This window comes from Cyphomyrmex costatus, unplaced genomic scaffold (genome assembly GCF_001594065.2).
Source record: "Cyphomyrmex costatus isolate MS0001 unplaced genomic scaffold, Ccosl1.0 scaffold30, whole genome shotgun sequence".
Taxonomy (NCBI): domain Eukaryota; kingdom Metazoa; phylum Arthropoda; class Insecta; order Hymenoptera; family Formicidae; genus Cyphomyrmex; species Cyphomyrmex costatus.
Window position 1 is genome coordinate 3070331 of NW_017277125.1, and position 15108 is coordinate 3085438.

The 15108-nt window shown below is 41.4% G+C and overlaps 1 protein-coding gene across 1 annotated transcript; it reads left to right on the plus strand.

The window, feature by feature from the left end:
* The first annotated feature begins 970 nt into the window (after positions 1–970).
* On the plus strand, positions 971–8364 carry LOC108775481 (forkhead box protein S1). Its single transcript, XM_018541863.1, has 2 exons — positions 971–1189; positions 5918–8364. The coding sequence occupies exons 1-2, from the start codon at positions 971–973 to the stop codon at positions 7316–7318; spliced, it is 1620 nt and encodes a 539-aa protein (XP_018397365.1). The 3' UTR covers positions 7319–8364.
* Positions 8365–15108: the final 6744 nt, after the last annotated feature.

Consider the following 15108-nt stretch of genomic DNA (forward strand, 5'->3'; position numbering starts at 1 on the left):
CTCTCTCTCTCTCTCTCTCTCTCTCTCTCTCCCTCTCTCTCTCTCTCTTCTCATTCTCCCGAATGCTAACCGGGAGAGTCCTGAACCAGGGCGAGTCCGGGTGGGCGAGGGCAGCCACAGTATGCCCTCGATCGGATTGGTCGAGACTCGGCTGTTCCTGTTTGCTCGAGGGAGGTGACTCGAAACGGCATTCGCGAAAGAGCTCCGCCTCCCGGAATCTTCCGTCGAGAACGGATGGAGGACGCACTTTTCGCGTCCACGCCGGCCGTCCATCCGGCATCCTCGAGGTGGGAGAGCCACATCGTATACCATTGGACGGAGGTGGTTGCCGGTAGCGCGAGCGAGACCGGCCGAGAAGGTAAGCTCCACGTTGGGCTCCAATCCGGGACACGCTGAAGCCATGGGTCGGCGCGCAGGTAGGGGAAGCCCGTTGCGGGGGTGTGGGTATGGATCGGCCGCAGTATCCGCGGAGACGCGATCGCGGGTACTCGGTGTGTCCTGGGTGTGCTCGGCTCGGGGGTCCTCGCCGGATATCGCGAATACGCTCGCGGCCAGTGGCGGCGCCGGCAGTGTCGCTTGGAAATCGTCCGGATTGTGATCTACCAGGAGACGTGCGACGCGCAGCGTGGGGTACGAGGTCGAACCTCGCTCGCCTCGGCCGGCCGCGGGTCTCTCCGTGGTTGGGTCCGATGGAAATTTCCGCCTCCGCTCGTGACCGAGAGCAGCAGCCTGCCACCACTCGTCGGTGCTCCTGATGCCGATCCGCGAGAATACGGAGGATGCTGGCGCGCGAGAATCGGCGAACGCCGTGCCAAGTGTCGAGCGTTCACACGTAATAAGAGCGCGTCTGCTATTCTAGAGGGGTAAAAAAAGTGTGAAATAGAGAGAGAGAGAGAGAGAGAGGGAGAGAGAGAGAGAGAGAGAGAGAGACTGGTCTTCGGTATCGCTGATCTCGCCGCTCTCGTTGATAATGCCGCGGCCTTCGCGCGATACCTACGGTGATCAGAAACCACCCTACTCCTACATATCGCTCACGGCGATGGCGATATGGTCGTCGAGGGACAAGATGCTGCCGCTCGCCGAGATTTACAAGTTCATCGCCGACCGCTTCCCGTACTACAGGAAGGACACGCGACGATGGCAGAACTCCTTGAGGCACAACTTGTCTTTCAACGATTGCTTCATCAAGGTTAGTCCTGCCATCCCCCTGTCTTGATCGACATCGACTGCGATAGCCACCGCAAAACTAGTGGACACGACGATCGTATATTCGTTCCTCTTATTTCTACAACCTCATTTTGAATCAAATTTAATTTACCAATCTCTCTAGACGGATATCAACAAAGCCGCAACGTCGATCGGCAAGAAATAATGATTAACGAGGGATAATGTATCGTTCGATCTTCGTCATATATTGTCTGCAGCTTTAACGAATCGATCGCGAAGTGTAGTATCCGCGAAATCGCGATCGTCGAACGAGGGGTGATGGAATGGATCTTTTGATTGACGTATGATGCGCGCCTTTTCAACGTCCGCGGACTTGAGAGAAGCGACGACGCAACGCGCAAGGTGTTTGGTTGTATATTATCGAGCCATCTGTTTCGCACCTGCCAACGCGCGATCACCGTCATGGCGCGTTCCGTTCACCCGCGGTTCCTCAAAATTACGAAAGAACGGATCGGTATCCCCTTTCGTTTCTCGCTCCTTACAATGAAATCACATTCAACTTTACACACCGCGCCCGCGTTACGCAGGGTGAGACAAACTTGACCACGATCTCGACGATACGGTATGAAGATGTCTTTTACAAGCTGTCAGGGAAAAATAGTTTGTTGCACGATTCTACAGAAAATGCAGCCCGAAATCTTTTAAGAGTCTCAAGTTTAAGTTCGTACTATTTCTCCAAACTTTCTCCGATTTCCGTGTCAGATTATACCGTGTAGAGATTGAGATTGAGAACTTGACCAATCAAAAATGAAGTTCACTTAAAGTTGGTATTGGTTTTTCCTTTCTTCCGATTGGTTAAATTCAATCTCAATCTCAATCTCTAATCTGATACGGGTATATGACGCTTGCTTACCATTTTATAATTATAGAGGCAAATGTTTAAAGAACGCTGCGAGATAAGTAACTATATACAATGATCTATATAAATATTATCAAGATGCGAGATAACTAATCATACAGTGATCTAAAATTCTATTTCTAACGTTTGTGTACTACTTATGTATGTTTTCGTTAACATAATACATAATAGTAATTTAACTTTAATTCGTATTTGTTGTGAATATCGATGATTCAAGAATTTTTCACTACAATGTTACGCTACGATGTTATAATAAATATAATAAAAAGACAAGTAACTATATGATATGTAATCGGCCAAATGACGGTCAAGCAGGATTTTGGTTGCTAATTTTTTTTTAAATAAATATAATGTAATCAATCATGATTCTGTTTATTGTATGATACAATCGATTGTTAAGAGTTCAATGTTTGATGCAATTTAAAAAACTGGACTTAAAATCTAGATTCTTTAAAGCTATTCTATTTACAATCAGTTGTAGACATAATTTTTAACTCTTAATTTTGTAATTACTATTATAATAATTAATTGTGAGTAATACATATACAGTTACTTCATAATAAAAGCTTAGAATTTATTAAAAATTTACTGTATTAAACAAGTGGAGAAATCTAAATATACCGTCGTGGACAGAAGCGTTGTAACATCTTTTTTTCAATGAATTTCGGAACTCAGTTTTACTCTTACAATTAAACAGATTAATTATAAATCTATGCATTCTGAAACTTATTGTAAAAAAGTGTTACAACCGTTTTGTCCACGACGTATTTAATTATTAGATATATCATATCATGTATATCTCGCTCACAAAGATATTCAAACAGTTCCGATTTTGAAATTTGTTTATTTATCATTGTTTTCTGATCTGTGTGCACAAAAGTTATCACCTTTTCCAAACCTACTCGAAAAACACACACACACACAAGTTTTAATTTTAAATTAAAAAAGGGGACATGGGGATTTTTATCAAGTGCAATAGAATAATTGGATCCATTCAGATTGGCAAATATCCTATATGGGCCCTTGTTTTATAACGAATAATAATTACCGTCGCTAGAAAGCGTGAAACTATAAGTGGAAACGATGGAAAGCAATAATGTCTTTGCGAGAAATTTTCGAGAAATTTTATGCCGGAAGAAGCAATTGATCATGAATTAATTAAAATCGACGTTATTGACATTATAATAGATTATAACAGTTGACACAGAAAATGTACTCGCTTGTTTTTTTTTTACAGATTCTTTTACAAATGTTTATCATTTCTATGAAATTTAGAAAAGTAATCGTTTGGATTTATACGAACATTCTTTGTGTCAAGTAATAACAAAATTACATATTTTTTATGCCATATCAAATGGATTTTATACAGAATATACTTTATTCAGAGTATATAGACTTTATCAGGATTAGAATAATAAGATATAAACACGATAAAAATTGTAAAAAGATGTCTATTTAAGTCCAGTTTTCGATATGAAAAAACAACATTTGTTAATAATTAGTCAAATAATTTATAAATAAAAGAAATGATTTTCGTTTTAATAGCAGATAAAATTTAAGTCTGATTGAGATGAGGAAATTGCATAAATTTAAAATATGTTCTACCACATTTCTTGATTTTTAAATAGGCTGCATCTCGATCTCGATCAGTAAAGTGTTGTATTTTATAGGATATACACGCATTATCAAAATCATGATAACATTACATTATATCGAGTAATAATATTTTAAATAGTATACATCTATTTTTTCTCTCTATAAAATATAAATCTATAGAAACAATAAATTTATCCGTACTTTATACTAAATAGAAAAAGTTTCGATAATTTAAACGGTGTAAAACGATCTAAATCGTTCGAACATCCCGAAGTACGACGATCCTTTTCCAGTATCATATCACAATAAATGCAAAACACGTTCGACGAATGAAAGAAGAAATTCTTTGTCATGCATACGATACTGGAATTTTTCGAATTTTTAAACGTAATCCTTTCTCTCCCCCGCAAACGTATATAAGTAATATGAAATTCCGTGCGGTAACGATGGAAAGAAACGACGCAAAAGACTGGCGAATTAACGTATGCAGCTCGACTGATCCCGTCTACCTCTCGTCGAGGCGTGGTACTAATAATAGCGGCGGTAATATATTTCCCTCCGCGCGAGATCTGTCCGGCAGCAGGTTATGCCTTTCCGATCGAATTAACTCAACCGATCGGCAGATAATCGTTTCGCGTTATTAAATGTAAAACCTGTTCGTTCCTGTGTAATGGCTCTCCTGGCTCTCTACAGCTCATCAATTGCCGCGCTAAGACATTACGTCTTATATCGGCCATCGCGTCGCGATGAGGAGGACGCTAGGCGGCGAGGTGGACGGTGTTCTTTCCACGCGATAGCTCCCAAGAAGAGGGGAAAAACAGGGGCTCTATACTCACTTCAGCGTGCAATGCGAGCGGAGTGTGTTGTGCTTTACGAGAATCGCGCGCGCGTAATTACCTCGGACATCGCATTGCCAGCATCTTCCCGTCTCGATCGCTCATCGAGATATCAATTAAGGCGCAACACTTCACAAATGCGTATTCATCAAAGCGTGGACTCCGCAAAAGTAGCGCAGACCTAGTTTCAGACCGATTCCGAGTTTTCCAGCCGATGCGGACGCGACTGAACTTTCCGTTCCTATACATATACAACTTTCGCCAGTTCTATAAGGATATACGGAAATATTCTGCGTCTTCCGCATCGTGTCCGATACTCGTTTGTCATGGTCGTTAAGAATCAAGTTTTTTCTCCATTTGTTCTATGCTTAATTTAATATCGTATAGGTTACGCTTAGCTTTCGTTGGACTTGTATTTCATTTTTCACACGTAAGACGGCAGCTGTCCAACTTGGGACTATAATTCGATTATTACACGTAATTTTCAGTTATGATGCACAAGAGAGAGAGAGAGAGAGAGAGAGAGAGAGAGAGAGAGAGAGAGAGAATATCTATATACAGATGCACATTCTACAAATAAAATCTTTATCTATGGAAAAGAAGATATTTGTGACACTTGATAGAACCAAAGTACAAATGCGATGCAGATCAATGTTCGTTTCTCGCTGGAAATAAGCGAAGTTTGCCAAAGCTAACTCAGACTTAAAATTGACATCGAATCGATATGATATCCATGTGTCTTGTCATCTGTCATCAGATGGCTACACGTAATCTATCATCGTTCAATAGAATTGAGTTGCAATTTGACTGTCTTGCAAAGTTTCTAATATAAATTTTTTCTTCATATAATATAACATTTCTGCTTGAAAAAAATTGAATATATTAACTCATTCAATGAAATCCATTTCTCTTTCTTTTCTGCGCAAATTAAGTGTCTTTGATATGTTATTAATTATCTATTTTAAAATAATATGTAAATCTTTGCTCTATTTCCACGCCTACTTACTTTTAAAGCCCGATCTACAATAAATGTGTACAAGTTATAATTGTAAGAATTGACGAACTACATTTGAATACGAGGAGAATATCCGACTACGTGATTGGAGAATTCTTACAACTATATGTTTACGTAGATCGGGCTTAATGCGGAGTAAGAAGTAAAAGTAAGAAATTGACAAATCACAGTCGATTATTCTTCTCACATTCAACTGTACGATTGGTCAATTTTTTATTCTTATTTCTTACTCCGTGTTTACTGTAGATGACAGTGCGTAACTTAAATCGTTAAAATATATAGAGTTAATCGATTTGAACGAATAAAACCATAGATCTAGTATACAACTTATGTATATTATACCGTACATAATTCGATGCAATAAGTCGGACGACCGAATTTCAGGTACCACGCGGTCCACATCGGCCAGGAAAGGGAGCCTACTGGGCCTTGCATCCCGCCGCATTGTCCATGTTCGAGAACGGTTCGCTCCTCCGCCGACGGAAGCGTTTCAAGCTGCACAAGCCGGACAAGGAGCTGCTCAAGTCCGAGCTGCAGGCGCTCGCCTCGGCGATGCCGCCGCCGTTACCACCTCCGCCGCCGCCGCCGCCGCCACCGCAGCCTCAGCCGCATCCGGAACCGGTCGGGTCGACTGGCGGAATCGTCGACGCGTGTCCCGGCAACGGTCTCAGCCTGGCGAATCTTCATCGTCTACGGGATGACCTGCTCCGATGGGAGATACAGGAGAGGCGAATGATGGTCGCCACAGCCTCGAATCACGGTGATTTCACCGGCGCGGCCGGCTTCGGACGATTCGACGCCGGTGCCACTGGCCTACCAGCTGGACCAACCGCGCCGGAAGCCGTCACCGCCGGCTACTATCTCCTATCACCCGAAGTGAGACAGAGACTCGCGGGTGGTGCTGCTACCGATGGCAGTAACGAGATTCTGAGGACGTACGAGGCCGCTGCGTTGCTGCACTCCGCCGCTTCTTGGAACTTCTCTGGCTTTCCGGCTGTTTCGCCGTCGTACGCGGTCACGCAGCTGCCGTATATCCAGCAGACTACCGCCAGCAGACAGGCGATCCATCCGACGCGGGAGATGCGGGACGAGCGCCGTTTGTCGAGCGATCGCGCTCTGGAGAACGGCATCGCCGCTACCACCGGTAGAGAAAGCGAGACGATTTTCACGGGGGCGGAGAACACTTACGAGATGTCGGGCTACAACCGCGACAAACTCGCCGAGGAAGAGCCACTCTCGTCGTCCTCGTCCTCGTCCTCGTCGTCCAGAATAAATCTCTATCGAAACACCGCCCTGACCACCGCCGCCTCGTCGCCACCGACGTCACCCACCTCCCCGAATTCGCTCACGTCAACCAAGTCATCCTATCGCCACCTGTCGCCGATCTCGAGCCTGGCCGTGGAGGTCGAGCGAACTCAGTTGCCCTCCAATCGTGAGGACCAGGTCGTTTTGACGACGAATACGGAGAAGAGGGTTAAGAAACCATTCACTATCGAGAACATCATCGCGCCCGACGACAACAACGAGGGTAGTGGCGACGGTGGTGGTAGTGGTGGTGTTGGTAGTGGTGGTGCTGGTGGTGGTGGTAGTGGTGGCAGTGGTGGTGGTGGTGGTGGTGGCGGTATCGGTGTTGGTGTTGGTGACGAGGAAGCTTCGAGGTTGACCGAGGTTGAGCCGATCGCGAAAAAGTCCTCGCTCCTCGTGCCAAGACCGCTTTACGCCGGGTACTCGATGTCGATCGCAACCACGGGTGTTCAGAGGCCGTCTTACGGCACCGCCACTTGAACTCTTTTCGCTGTCTCGATCGATTCGTTATCGAAGGGATTAGCTGAACGACGCGAGAATTCATGATGAGCAGCGCGTCTTCGAAGATCCTCTAAAGAGGATGTTGGCTCAAAGATACCGAGTGTGCTTTCGACACTTCTATACCACGTTCCCTGGATATCGTGCCGTCTGCATTATCATATACATTTCACCTTCACTTATATCTACACGGTGTCCTTCGGAAAATGAGAGAAAATGATCCGCGGTACTCCTCTATGTATAGCTATGCCCAAATCATGCCGAATACAGCATTCGCGTAAATACACGCACCGATAAGTGTAGAAAGTTCCGATCAGAATCTGTGTTAGATAAGCGAAGGTGTAACGTATTTATGAGAACGCGTCCGCGAGAATTGCTGTTTACTACTGACATCGTAAAATCGACACTATCTTATTACATTATTCAGTGGTAACGCGACGAAGTTCGAACGAGAGATGATCGTGGATGCTTTTCTTTTTTCGAGCTCGATCGCGACGTGATCTTTCGTCCAATTCACCGCGAATCGATGCGATGCAGACGTGGGGGGGGGGGAGACATCGTGGATAATCGACGTTAGTTCCTCGTTTTGTAAAGGCCGTTCTCTAATCGGAAGGTCTTTGCTTGCTGATATTGGTTTTCGTCTCGTGCGCCGCGCAGACGAGAGTCGCTTGGTCTCTAAAACTTACGAAGTAAACTGTTCGCGAGCAGTTAGCTAGAATTATTCGTAATTTACGGCTACCGTACGAGAGCGATACCCCGAATCGGCGACTTTCGCCTATGTAATTAACTAATTAGACGATCTCTAAACAATTAGACGCGGGCGCGAGCACAGCTATACCGACGTTAAGTTTAGCACACGAAATTAACAACGCGAAGCTAATTTTAGGATTCATATATGTACAAATATGAATTTCGAAGGTTGGTTTTGTGCTGTGCAACTATTTTATTGGAACATTTTATACAAAAGGAACCGAAAGTGCCGGTCTTAATTATCACCAATTTAAGAAGTTTACATAGAAACTCTTCTCCTCGCGTTTTGAAAATATCTATATGGAAAAAAATTGTACTCTTTCACTATTCATAAGAATCGAAGAAATCACGAGCAAGTAACAGATATTCATTCCTTCATATTTTTATTTATTTATCTGTCTTTTTGTAAAAATGTAAATATATTTATAGATTAATACAACTAACTTATTAATAATTAAATTCTAAGAAAACCAATCGTTGGTTTACAAAAGTAGATTAAGATTTACATTGTAAATTACTTTTGTAACTCTGATCGAATATTCTCTTCTCTCTAAATGAAATTCGTAAAAAATCTACATATTTTACTTTCGTGAAATAGACACAAAGAGGTACTTTGATTCCTTTTCTATAGAAATTGTCCAATTAATACAGTCTCGGTATTAAATCTGTAAAAGTTGAAACTGCATCATCATCCAAATTTTCGTGGAATGCTACTAAATGCGTTCTCTTGCGTAATGTACCGTCGACTATAAGGCTGCGTTCCGTTTCTGGCATATGCGCGCATTTTATATAGTGAGCGTCACGTATATTGTAGGTGAATGCGTGCATATGCGTGAAACGGAACGCAGCCTAAATTATAAGCCTTGCACTTCGTAAAAGACAAGAGGCTGCTGGTTACATTCGTGCATTGTCGCATCCATCTATATTCTGTACTCGTACTCGCTCGAGCAAAAATGATTTGTAAATGTAGAAACGATTCGTAGCGAAATAAATTATTGTATATACGTAGAATAACGTGATACACATAAAAGTGGTTTTTTTTTTCATTCTTGCCCTCTGTATTCTATCCTTACCATTATTGACGAGGAATTTCCGATTTGTATCATTCATACGATGAGAGTACATTATATATAAATTTCTATTTATATTAATTTTTTGTTACTCATATATATTTTACAGAGAAGTCATTGAAATGGAGTTTATTTTAAGAAATTAACTTACGTTTGAGAGAGGAATACAAAAATTATGTTTGTATTCCCCCGGGAAATATTGCGAATTTAGCAAACTTCTTAAGAACTTGTTTAGCGTGTTCGAGAATTTCTTGTAGCGCAACGTATATTTCAAGCCGTCTAAGAGTAAAAGATCTTCCCTGTAAAATGTGATCGTTTCGGCTTGAAACGGTTCAGTTGAAAGTAACACTGTTATATTACTCGTTATATACTTGAAATATGTTATGATATAAGTCATGTTTGGTGGGCGCTCGCCCGGGAACACATGGACGGAGAGGCGTGTGTTTGTCAATTAAGTGGAAAAACGTGTTGATTTCACGCATGGCTCGGGATTACGAGCACAATGGAGATTGTTTAAAAGCGCTTTGTTGTCGGGAATGGGAAGCGCGGACCACCATGCCGCGTCGAACCGTGGCCGCGACCCATCCCGACTTTTTTTCTTTAACGTACCGGTTGCCTTTCTGCGCTCTCTTTCCATGGGAGTCCGTGTAGCGTGCGTAATAAAAAGGATTATCCGTAATTTCTGCCTCTAATGGAGACGGGGAAGATTTAATAAGGACTACCTCAGCGAGTCACGCTCGTTGGTGGGTCTCGTTGCGCGTCCTGCGATATGTCTAACAATATTATGAGAAGAGAATGGGACAAAAAATGAGGAGTAGCTCTTGGTATCGATTTTTCTTATCGTGTCGCATAAATGAGGATTATTAAATACAGGAAAGAAATATATGTTTTACGTATATTTACACGTCAATAAATAAAATTTGAAAACATTTTTTTCAACAAAGAAGATTTGCCATAAATACTAAACGTATGATTTTTATTGTACTTATATTTTTGCACATAAAGAATACTAAAAACAAATATTGTATGTAATTGCGACAATAATTTAATCAATGGTATTATATATATATAGGGACTACTATTTTCTATATTGTTTAAATAAGTTGACAAAAATCTAAATAGTATAAAAATATAGATATATTCTAGAAGAGTCGCAAACAATTAATTTTTCGATCAATTTGCAATGAAATTGGTCGTGAAAAACGAGTATCTCGTATTTCAATTCTAAAAAATAATGCAGACTGAAAGTGCGAAATAAGCTGATGTCGAAAATATACGACTATATGAGAGATCGCGAACCGTTATAAGAGACTAAATAATGGAGACACGATAAAGCGCCATTATTACTTTCCATTGGGAACGATTTATGGACAAAGCAGTCGCGATAGTATTCAACAGCGGCGCATCGACCTCGTATGATCAATCGTTACGCTCTACAAGTACGCGAATCGATTATCATTAATAAAGCTCGTTAAAGTTAGTGCTCGGCAAACAAGTCGGTAGGTATAGCCTCGTCTAGAGGTCATCTGGACAGTACTAGCGACAGTTGGGTTTACGTCAACTAGTATAGTTCGATATTTAGCGTGCACTCTGACCGTGTACATGTCGTAAAATATTTAGGCAGGAATATCGCGCGATAGTGTGAACATGATATCTACTTGACTACTTCTTTAACCTGCTTCTCAGGCAAGAGAAGCACACAGCCTAGTAATATAAAATTATAATAGGAACCGACGAGTAAATTAAAGTAAAAAGATAAAACTAATTCTTTCAAAATATAGTTCTTTCATTTTGACTGACGTTTCAGTTTAAAATTAATAGAATTGATAAAAAAAGCTTAAGTTATAGCCTCTCATCAGTAATTCTAATTATAAATACTAATTATTGATAAAAAATAGTATAGATAAATATTAAGAGTTTCGTTGCGCTTACTTCCCTTATTTGTAGAGCTAGAATGGTTGCGTTCAGCAGAGAAAGCATAATGCAGCTTTGCAATTATTGTAAAATTCTTTAATATGATTGGTCTCGCTCTTGCGTTTCTCGCAGGATCTAAATGTACAAATCAATCGTATTAAAGAATTTTATAATAGTTGCAGAGAGCTGCTTTTTTGCTAAAAGCAGCAAATATATGTTACATAAATTTAAAAGGCACGAATTTTACAAAAACCGAGGCACGGGAGGATAAAAAATCAATTGATCCAATTAGATTAACAGCAAATTGTGAATATGCGTGGATTATTCACGCTTGGATTATTATTTGTGCTATTAATGTTGCCTAAAATAAGCAAAGACTTAATAAAGCTTCGAGCAAATTCATACGAGAAAAAATAATCAAGCCATATTTATGTCAAAAGATAGAAAGAGATAGACAAAATTAATTTTTCACTGTTGATCCTCTCACTGCCTTTTATTTTTTCTTCCTTATTTTTTCTGCTTATTAAAAAAACGTAACTGTATTGCGTAATAATAATGTGCAAATCAACGAAATTTATTCGTTATTGATCCAGATCGTTATTGATCCAGCACACAATATATTCTGAGAATATTTTCAGAACATTCCGCAAATTTATTTTCTTCTAATCATTTCCTGCTCGAGAGCAATAATTAAAATATCCTTAAAATATTCTCAGAACGTCATATACTGTCTGAAGACGATCATTCCAGTTGAGAAGCAGAATACAGACTGCTCGAAACGACTTTTTAGTAATGGCTTTTGAGCCAATGCCTCATGATCAAATGAATCAGGTAGACGCTTGTTAAAAGGTATCGATATATACGAATTTCTTAATACTGCTAATACAATCGCATATATGTATATTGAATTGACCTTATTGAGTATACCAGTTCTCTCGCATATAATCACAAGGAAAAAGAATAATTTTATGTGCAAAGTGAACGAAAAAAAATAAAATCAAGTCTTTTCGTACAAGACTTGGTTCTTCTTCAATCGATTTTAAGAATTATGAGTTAATATTATTCTTGCGCAACATATTTCAACATTTTAGTAAATAATAATACTTATTTAATAAAAGTTGTTTAAACATATAGTTCACAGTTTAAGTACAGTCATATGTATAATTAATCAGGTAAATATAGGTCTTGATAGGTGATCTTGTATGAAGATCTCAAAAATTCAAAATTATTTGCTATCGTCTGAAACAGCCTTAAACTGCTGCGTGCCCAAATTCCATGCTGGATGTATGTACAACGTACCTATACTGGATCCGCATTGTACGCGAAGAGTTCGTTGCGCTTTCGCGTTTGCGAGTAAACAAAAGGCGCAACGGAAGCAACGAAAACCTCAAACGATTCGACAAAGAAGGAGAATTCGGCTAATTTCACCGTGGCACGCCACGGCTAACCTCTCCATCTTTTGTAACGTAACGCGAGTATCCTCGCGAACACGTTCTCTCGCGGGGTTTCATCCACCTCGAACGCGCTTAAGAACTTTCTTCGTGAACCACGACACGTGTAATTCTATTCAGATTTCTGTAGACTTAATTTCGACCCATTTTCACGTTTCAAATACGAAATATATCGTTTGAGTGATTTATAACTTTTCTTTATTTTTGCGTGATAAAGAGAGAGAGAGAGAAAGAGAGAGGTGACAATGATGATGAATCGATATTTATTTAAGCGTTCTGGGGTTCCAAATTTTCCTTAAGTGCGGCAACATATGAATACAATATATAGCCACGGTTACGTAGAATAAAATTGATAACAATGAAGTAACATAAGAATAAGATAAAAATTAAAATAATATAAGAAGATGGCTAAATAGATATTGCATTTATTGCTGTCATAGGACAAGCCCTTTAAAAACAAAGTGCTACATGCAAGCAGACAGTCGGAGAAACTACATTGTTAAAATATAAGCAAGCGCGCAGAAATTAACATAGAATAATAACAAACAAAAATTAAATATATTGAAGAAAAATAATATAAAAATAATATTAATGAAAAGGATAAAGAAAAAAACGTGAGTATTTACATTGAGTATCATATTGTAATAATAGCGCAAGAAAATGATTATTTTAAAGATATTGAGAGAGAGAGAGAGAGAGAGAGAGACACGAAAGTGTTTAAATTTTTCAATGACAAGTATGACAAGTGACAAATGACTTGATGCAAAAGTGTTGTCGAATGAATCATATGTAAAAAGAAAACATAAAGAATTTAGAATGCACTATAGAGGTGCTAATCTAAATGGCAAAAGTGCCCCTAATATTTATTTCTTCTTATCTCTTTGAAATCTATGTGTCTGCACGAGATGAGAAACGTATAATAGGTATGTACATTTGTCTGTAAATTTTACGATGCCTTAATAACAAATATAAATTTCCAAACTATCAATCAAAACCTTCATTCTAATCGACGCATGTGCATATCGCAATGAAACAAATATATGAGACGAAGACTTCAACAAAGTAACAAAATCTCACAACTCAATTCTTCGGAAAAAAAAAAATAGCATAAATAAATTAGAAAAATTCCGGTTTTTCATTATGATCCACGCGATGCTTGAAATAATAGTAGCTTCGTACTTTACGATACGTAAGTCGTTGCAGGAATGCATTAGTATTGCATAGCGAGGCTTTGGTAGACGACCACCGCGTCGTTTGATGCGATAAAATTGGTTTCCGGAGCCTCCTCGTTTGATAATTCCCCGTCAGACAGTTTGCCGAAGTCGACGTCTAGGAAATGTGTAGGAAACAGCGAGGAGAGCTCCCGCTGCGGGGTTTTCGGTGAGATGTGCATCGAGAGGCGCGTTGGGCGAGGAAGCCGCCTCTAGGCCGCGCTCCGGCCAGAAAAGATGTGCGAGAGAGCCTTGAAGGTAGAAGACAAAGATGAAAAGATGAAAGGCATCCCGCCTTCAGCCACCGCGGCGCATTGCTTCTGCCGCCTTCTTCGTTGCTGCTTCTCGCGCTGGCGCGGTGTCTGGTCATCAACACCTGAATCCCAAGAGCGTTTCTTCTCTCTCTCTCTCTCTCTCTCCCTCTTCCCTCCTTCTTTCGCCTCTCTTTGTTCCTCGGCTACATTCGCGCCCATTTCGTTCCTTCGGCCGCTGCTGCCGCCGCCGCCGCCGCGTCTAGCCTTAAGGTACTCCAGGGCCAGTTTCTCTCTACCTCTATTCGGGCCTCCTTCGCCCCCTCGACATCCTCGAAACACTCCATCTCTCACTCACACGCACACACACACACACACACGCACCTACGTATCGACGCACACACGCACGCCTCGCGCTCTCTCCCTTTCTCCCTCTTTCTCTCTCTCTTTCTTTCTGTAACTAACGCGGCGTAATCTAGGCCCGACTGATGGATGGAATTCCTCACCGAGAGGTGCCTCCGCGCCGCAAAATCGAACCAGAAAAAATTGCCGACGGACCGAATGCTTTAACGCCGCTTTTGTTGTCCGCTCCGCTCCGCGCCGCGTTCCGATCCGAGCTAAAAGGGCTAACCGCTTCGGCGCTCGCGGCCAAATTTCGCGACGAATTCGAAACGGTGCGATGCGGTACGGTGTGAAGAGGGACGGACTACGACGGTGAGAGAGATCGTGTAGTAAAAGTCGAAGTAAAAATCGATGCCGAGAGCCGCGCGTTGCGCGCTGCGTCGATGAAAACTATAATACGATGAAGAAAGACACCCGCCGTTGAACGGTAACGTTGAAGAAGTAATGGCTTTTTTGATACACGCATATTCGGGTGTGTGTGTGAGAGAGAGAGACAGCATGCAGCGCCGAAACGAACGCGCCCGAAGGCACACCTGTGACCATGCAGAGCCACGCTGTCTGGAAGTCTCGGTCGCCCATTCTCGTTTCGGCGTGGCCCCTTTTACCGAGGCTCACCCGAAAAAAGGACCGAGAAAGAGAGAGAGAGATAGGCGAGAGAACCTCGAAGCGGCTCGAAGGAGAGAGGGTTTATTAATATTGTGGGATCGCCGCTTGCTCGCCGCC

Bases quoted from the DNA above. Each gene is read 5' to 3' on its own strand.
- LOC108775481 (XM_018541863.1), top strand. From the start codon at position 971: ATGCCGCGGCCTTCGCGCGATACCTACGGTGATCAGAAACCACCCTAC. The intron at 1,190-5,917 runs GTTAGTCCTGCC...ACCGAATTTCAG, and splicing joins TCAACGATTGCTTCATCAAG to GTACCACGCGGTCCACATCG.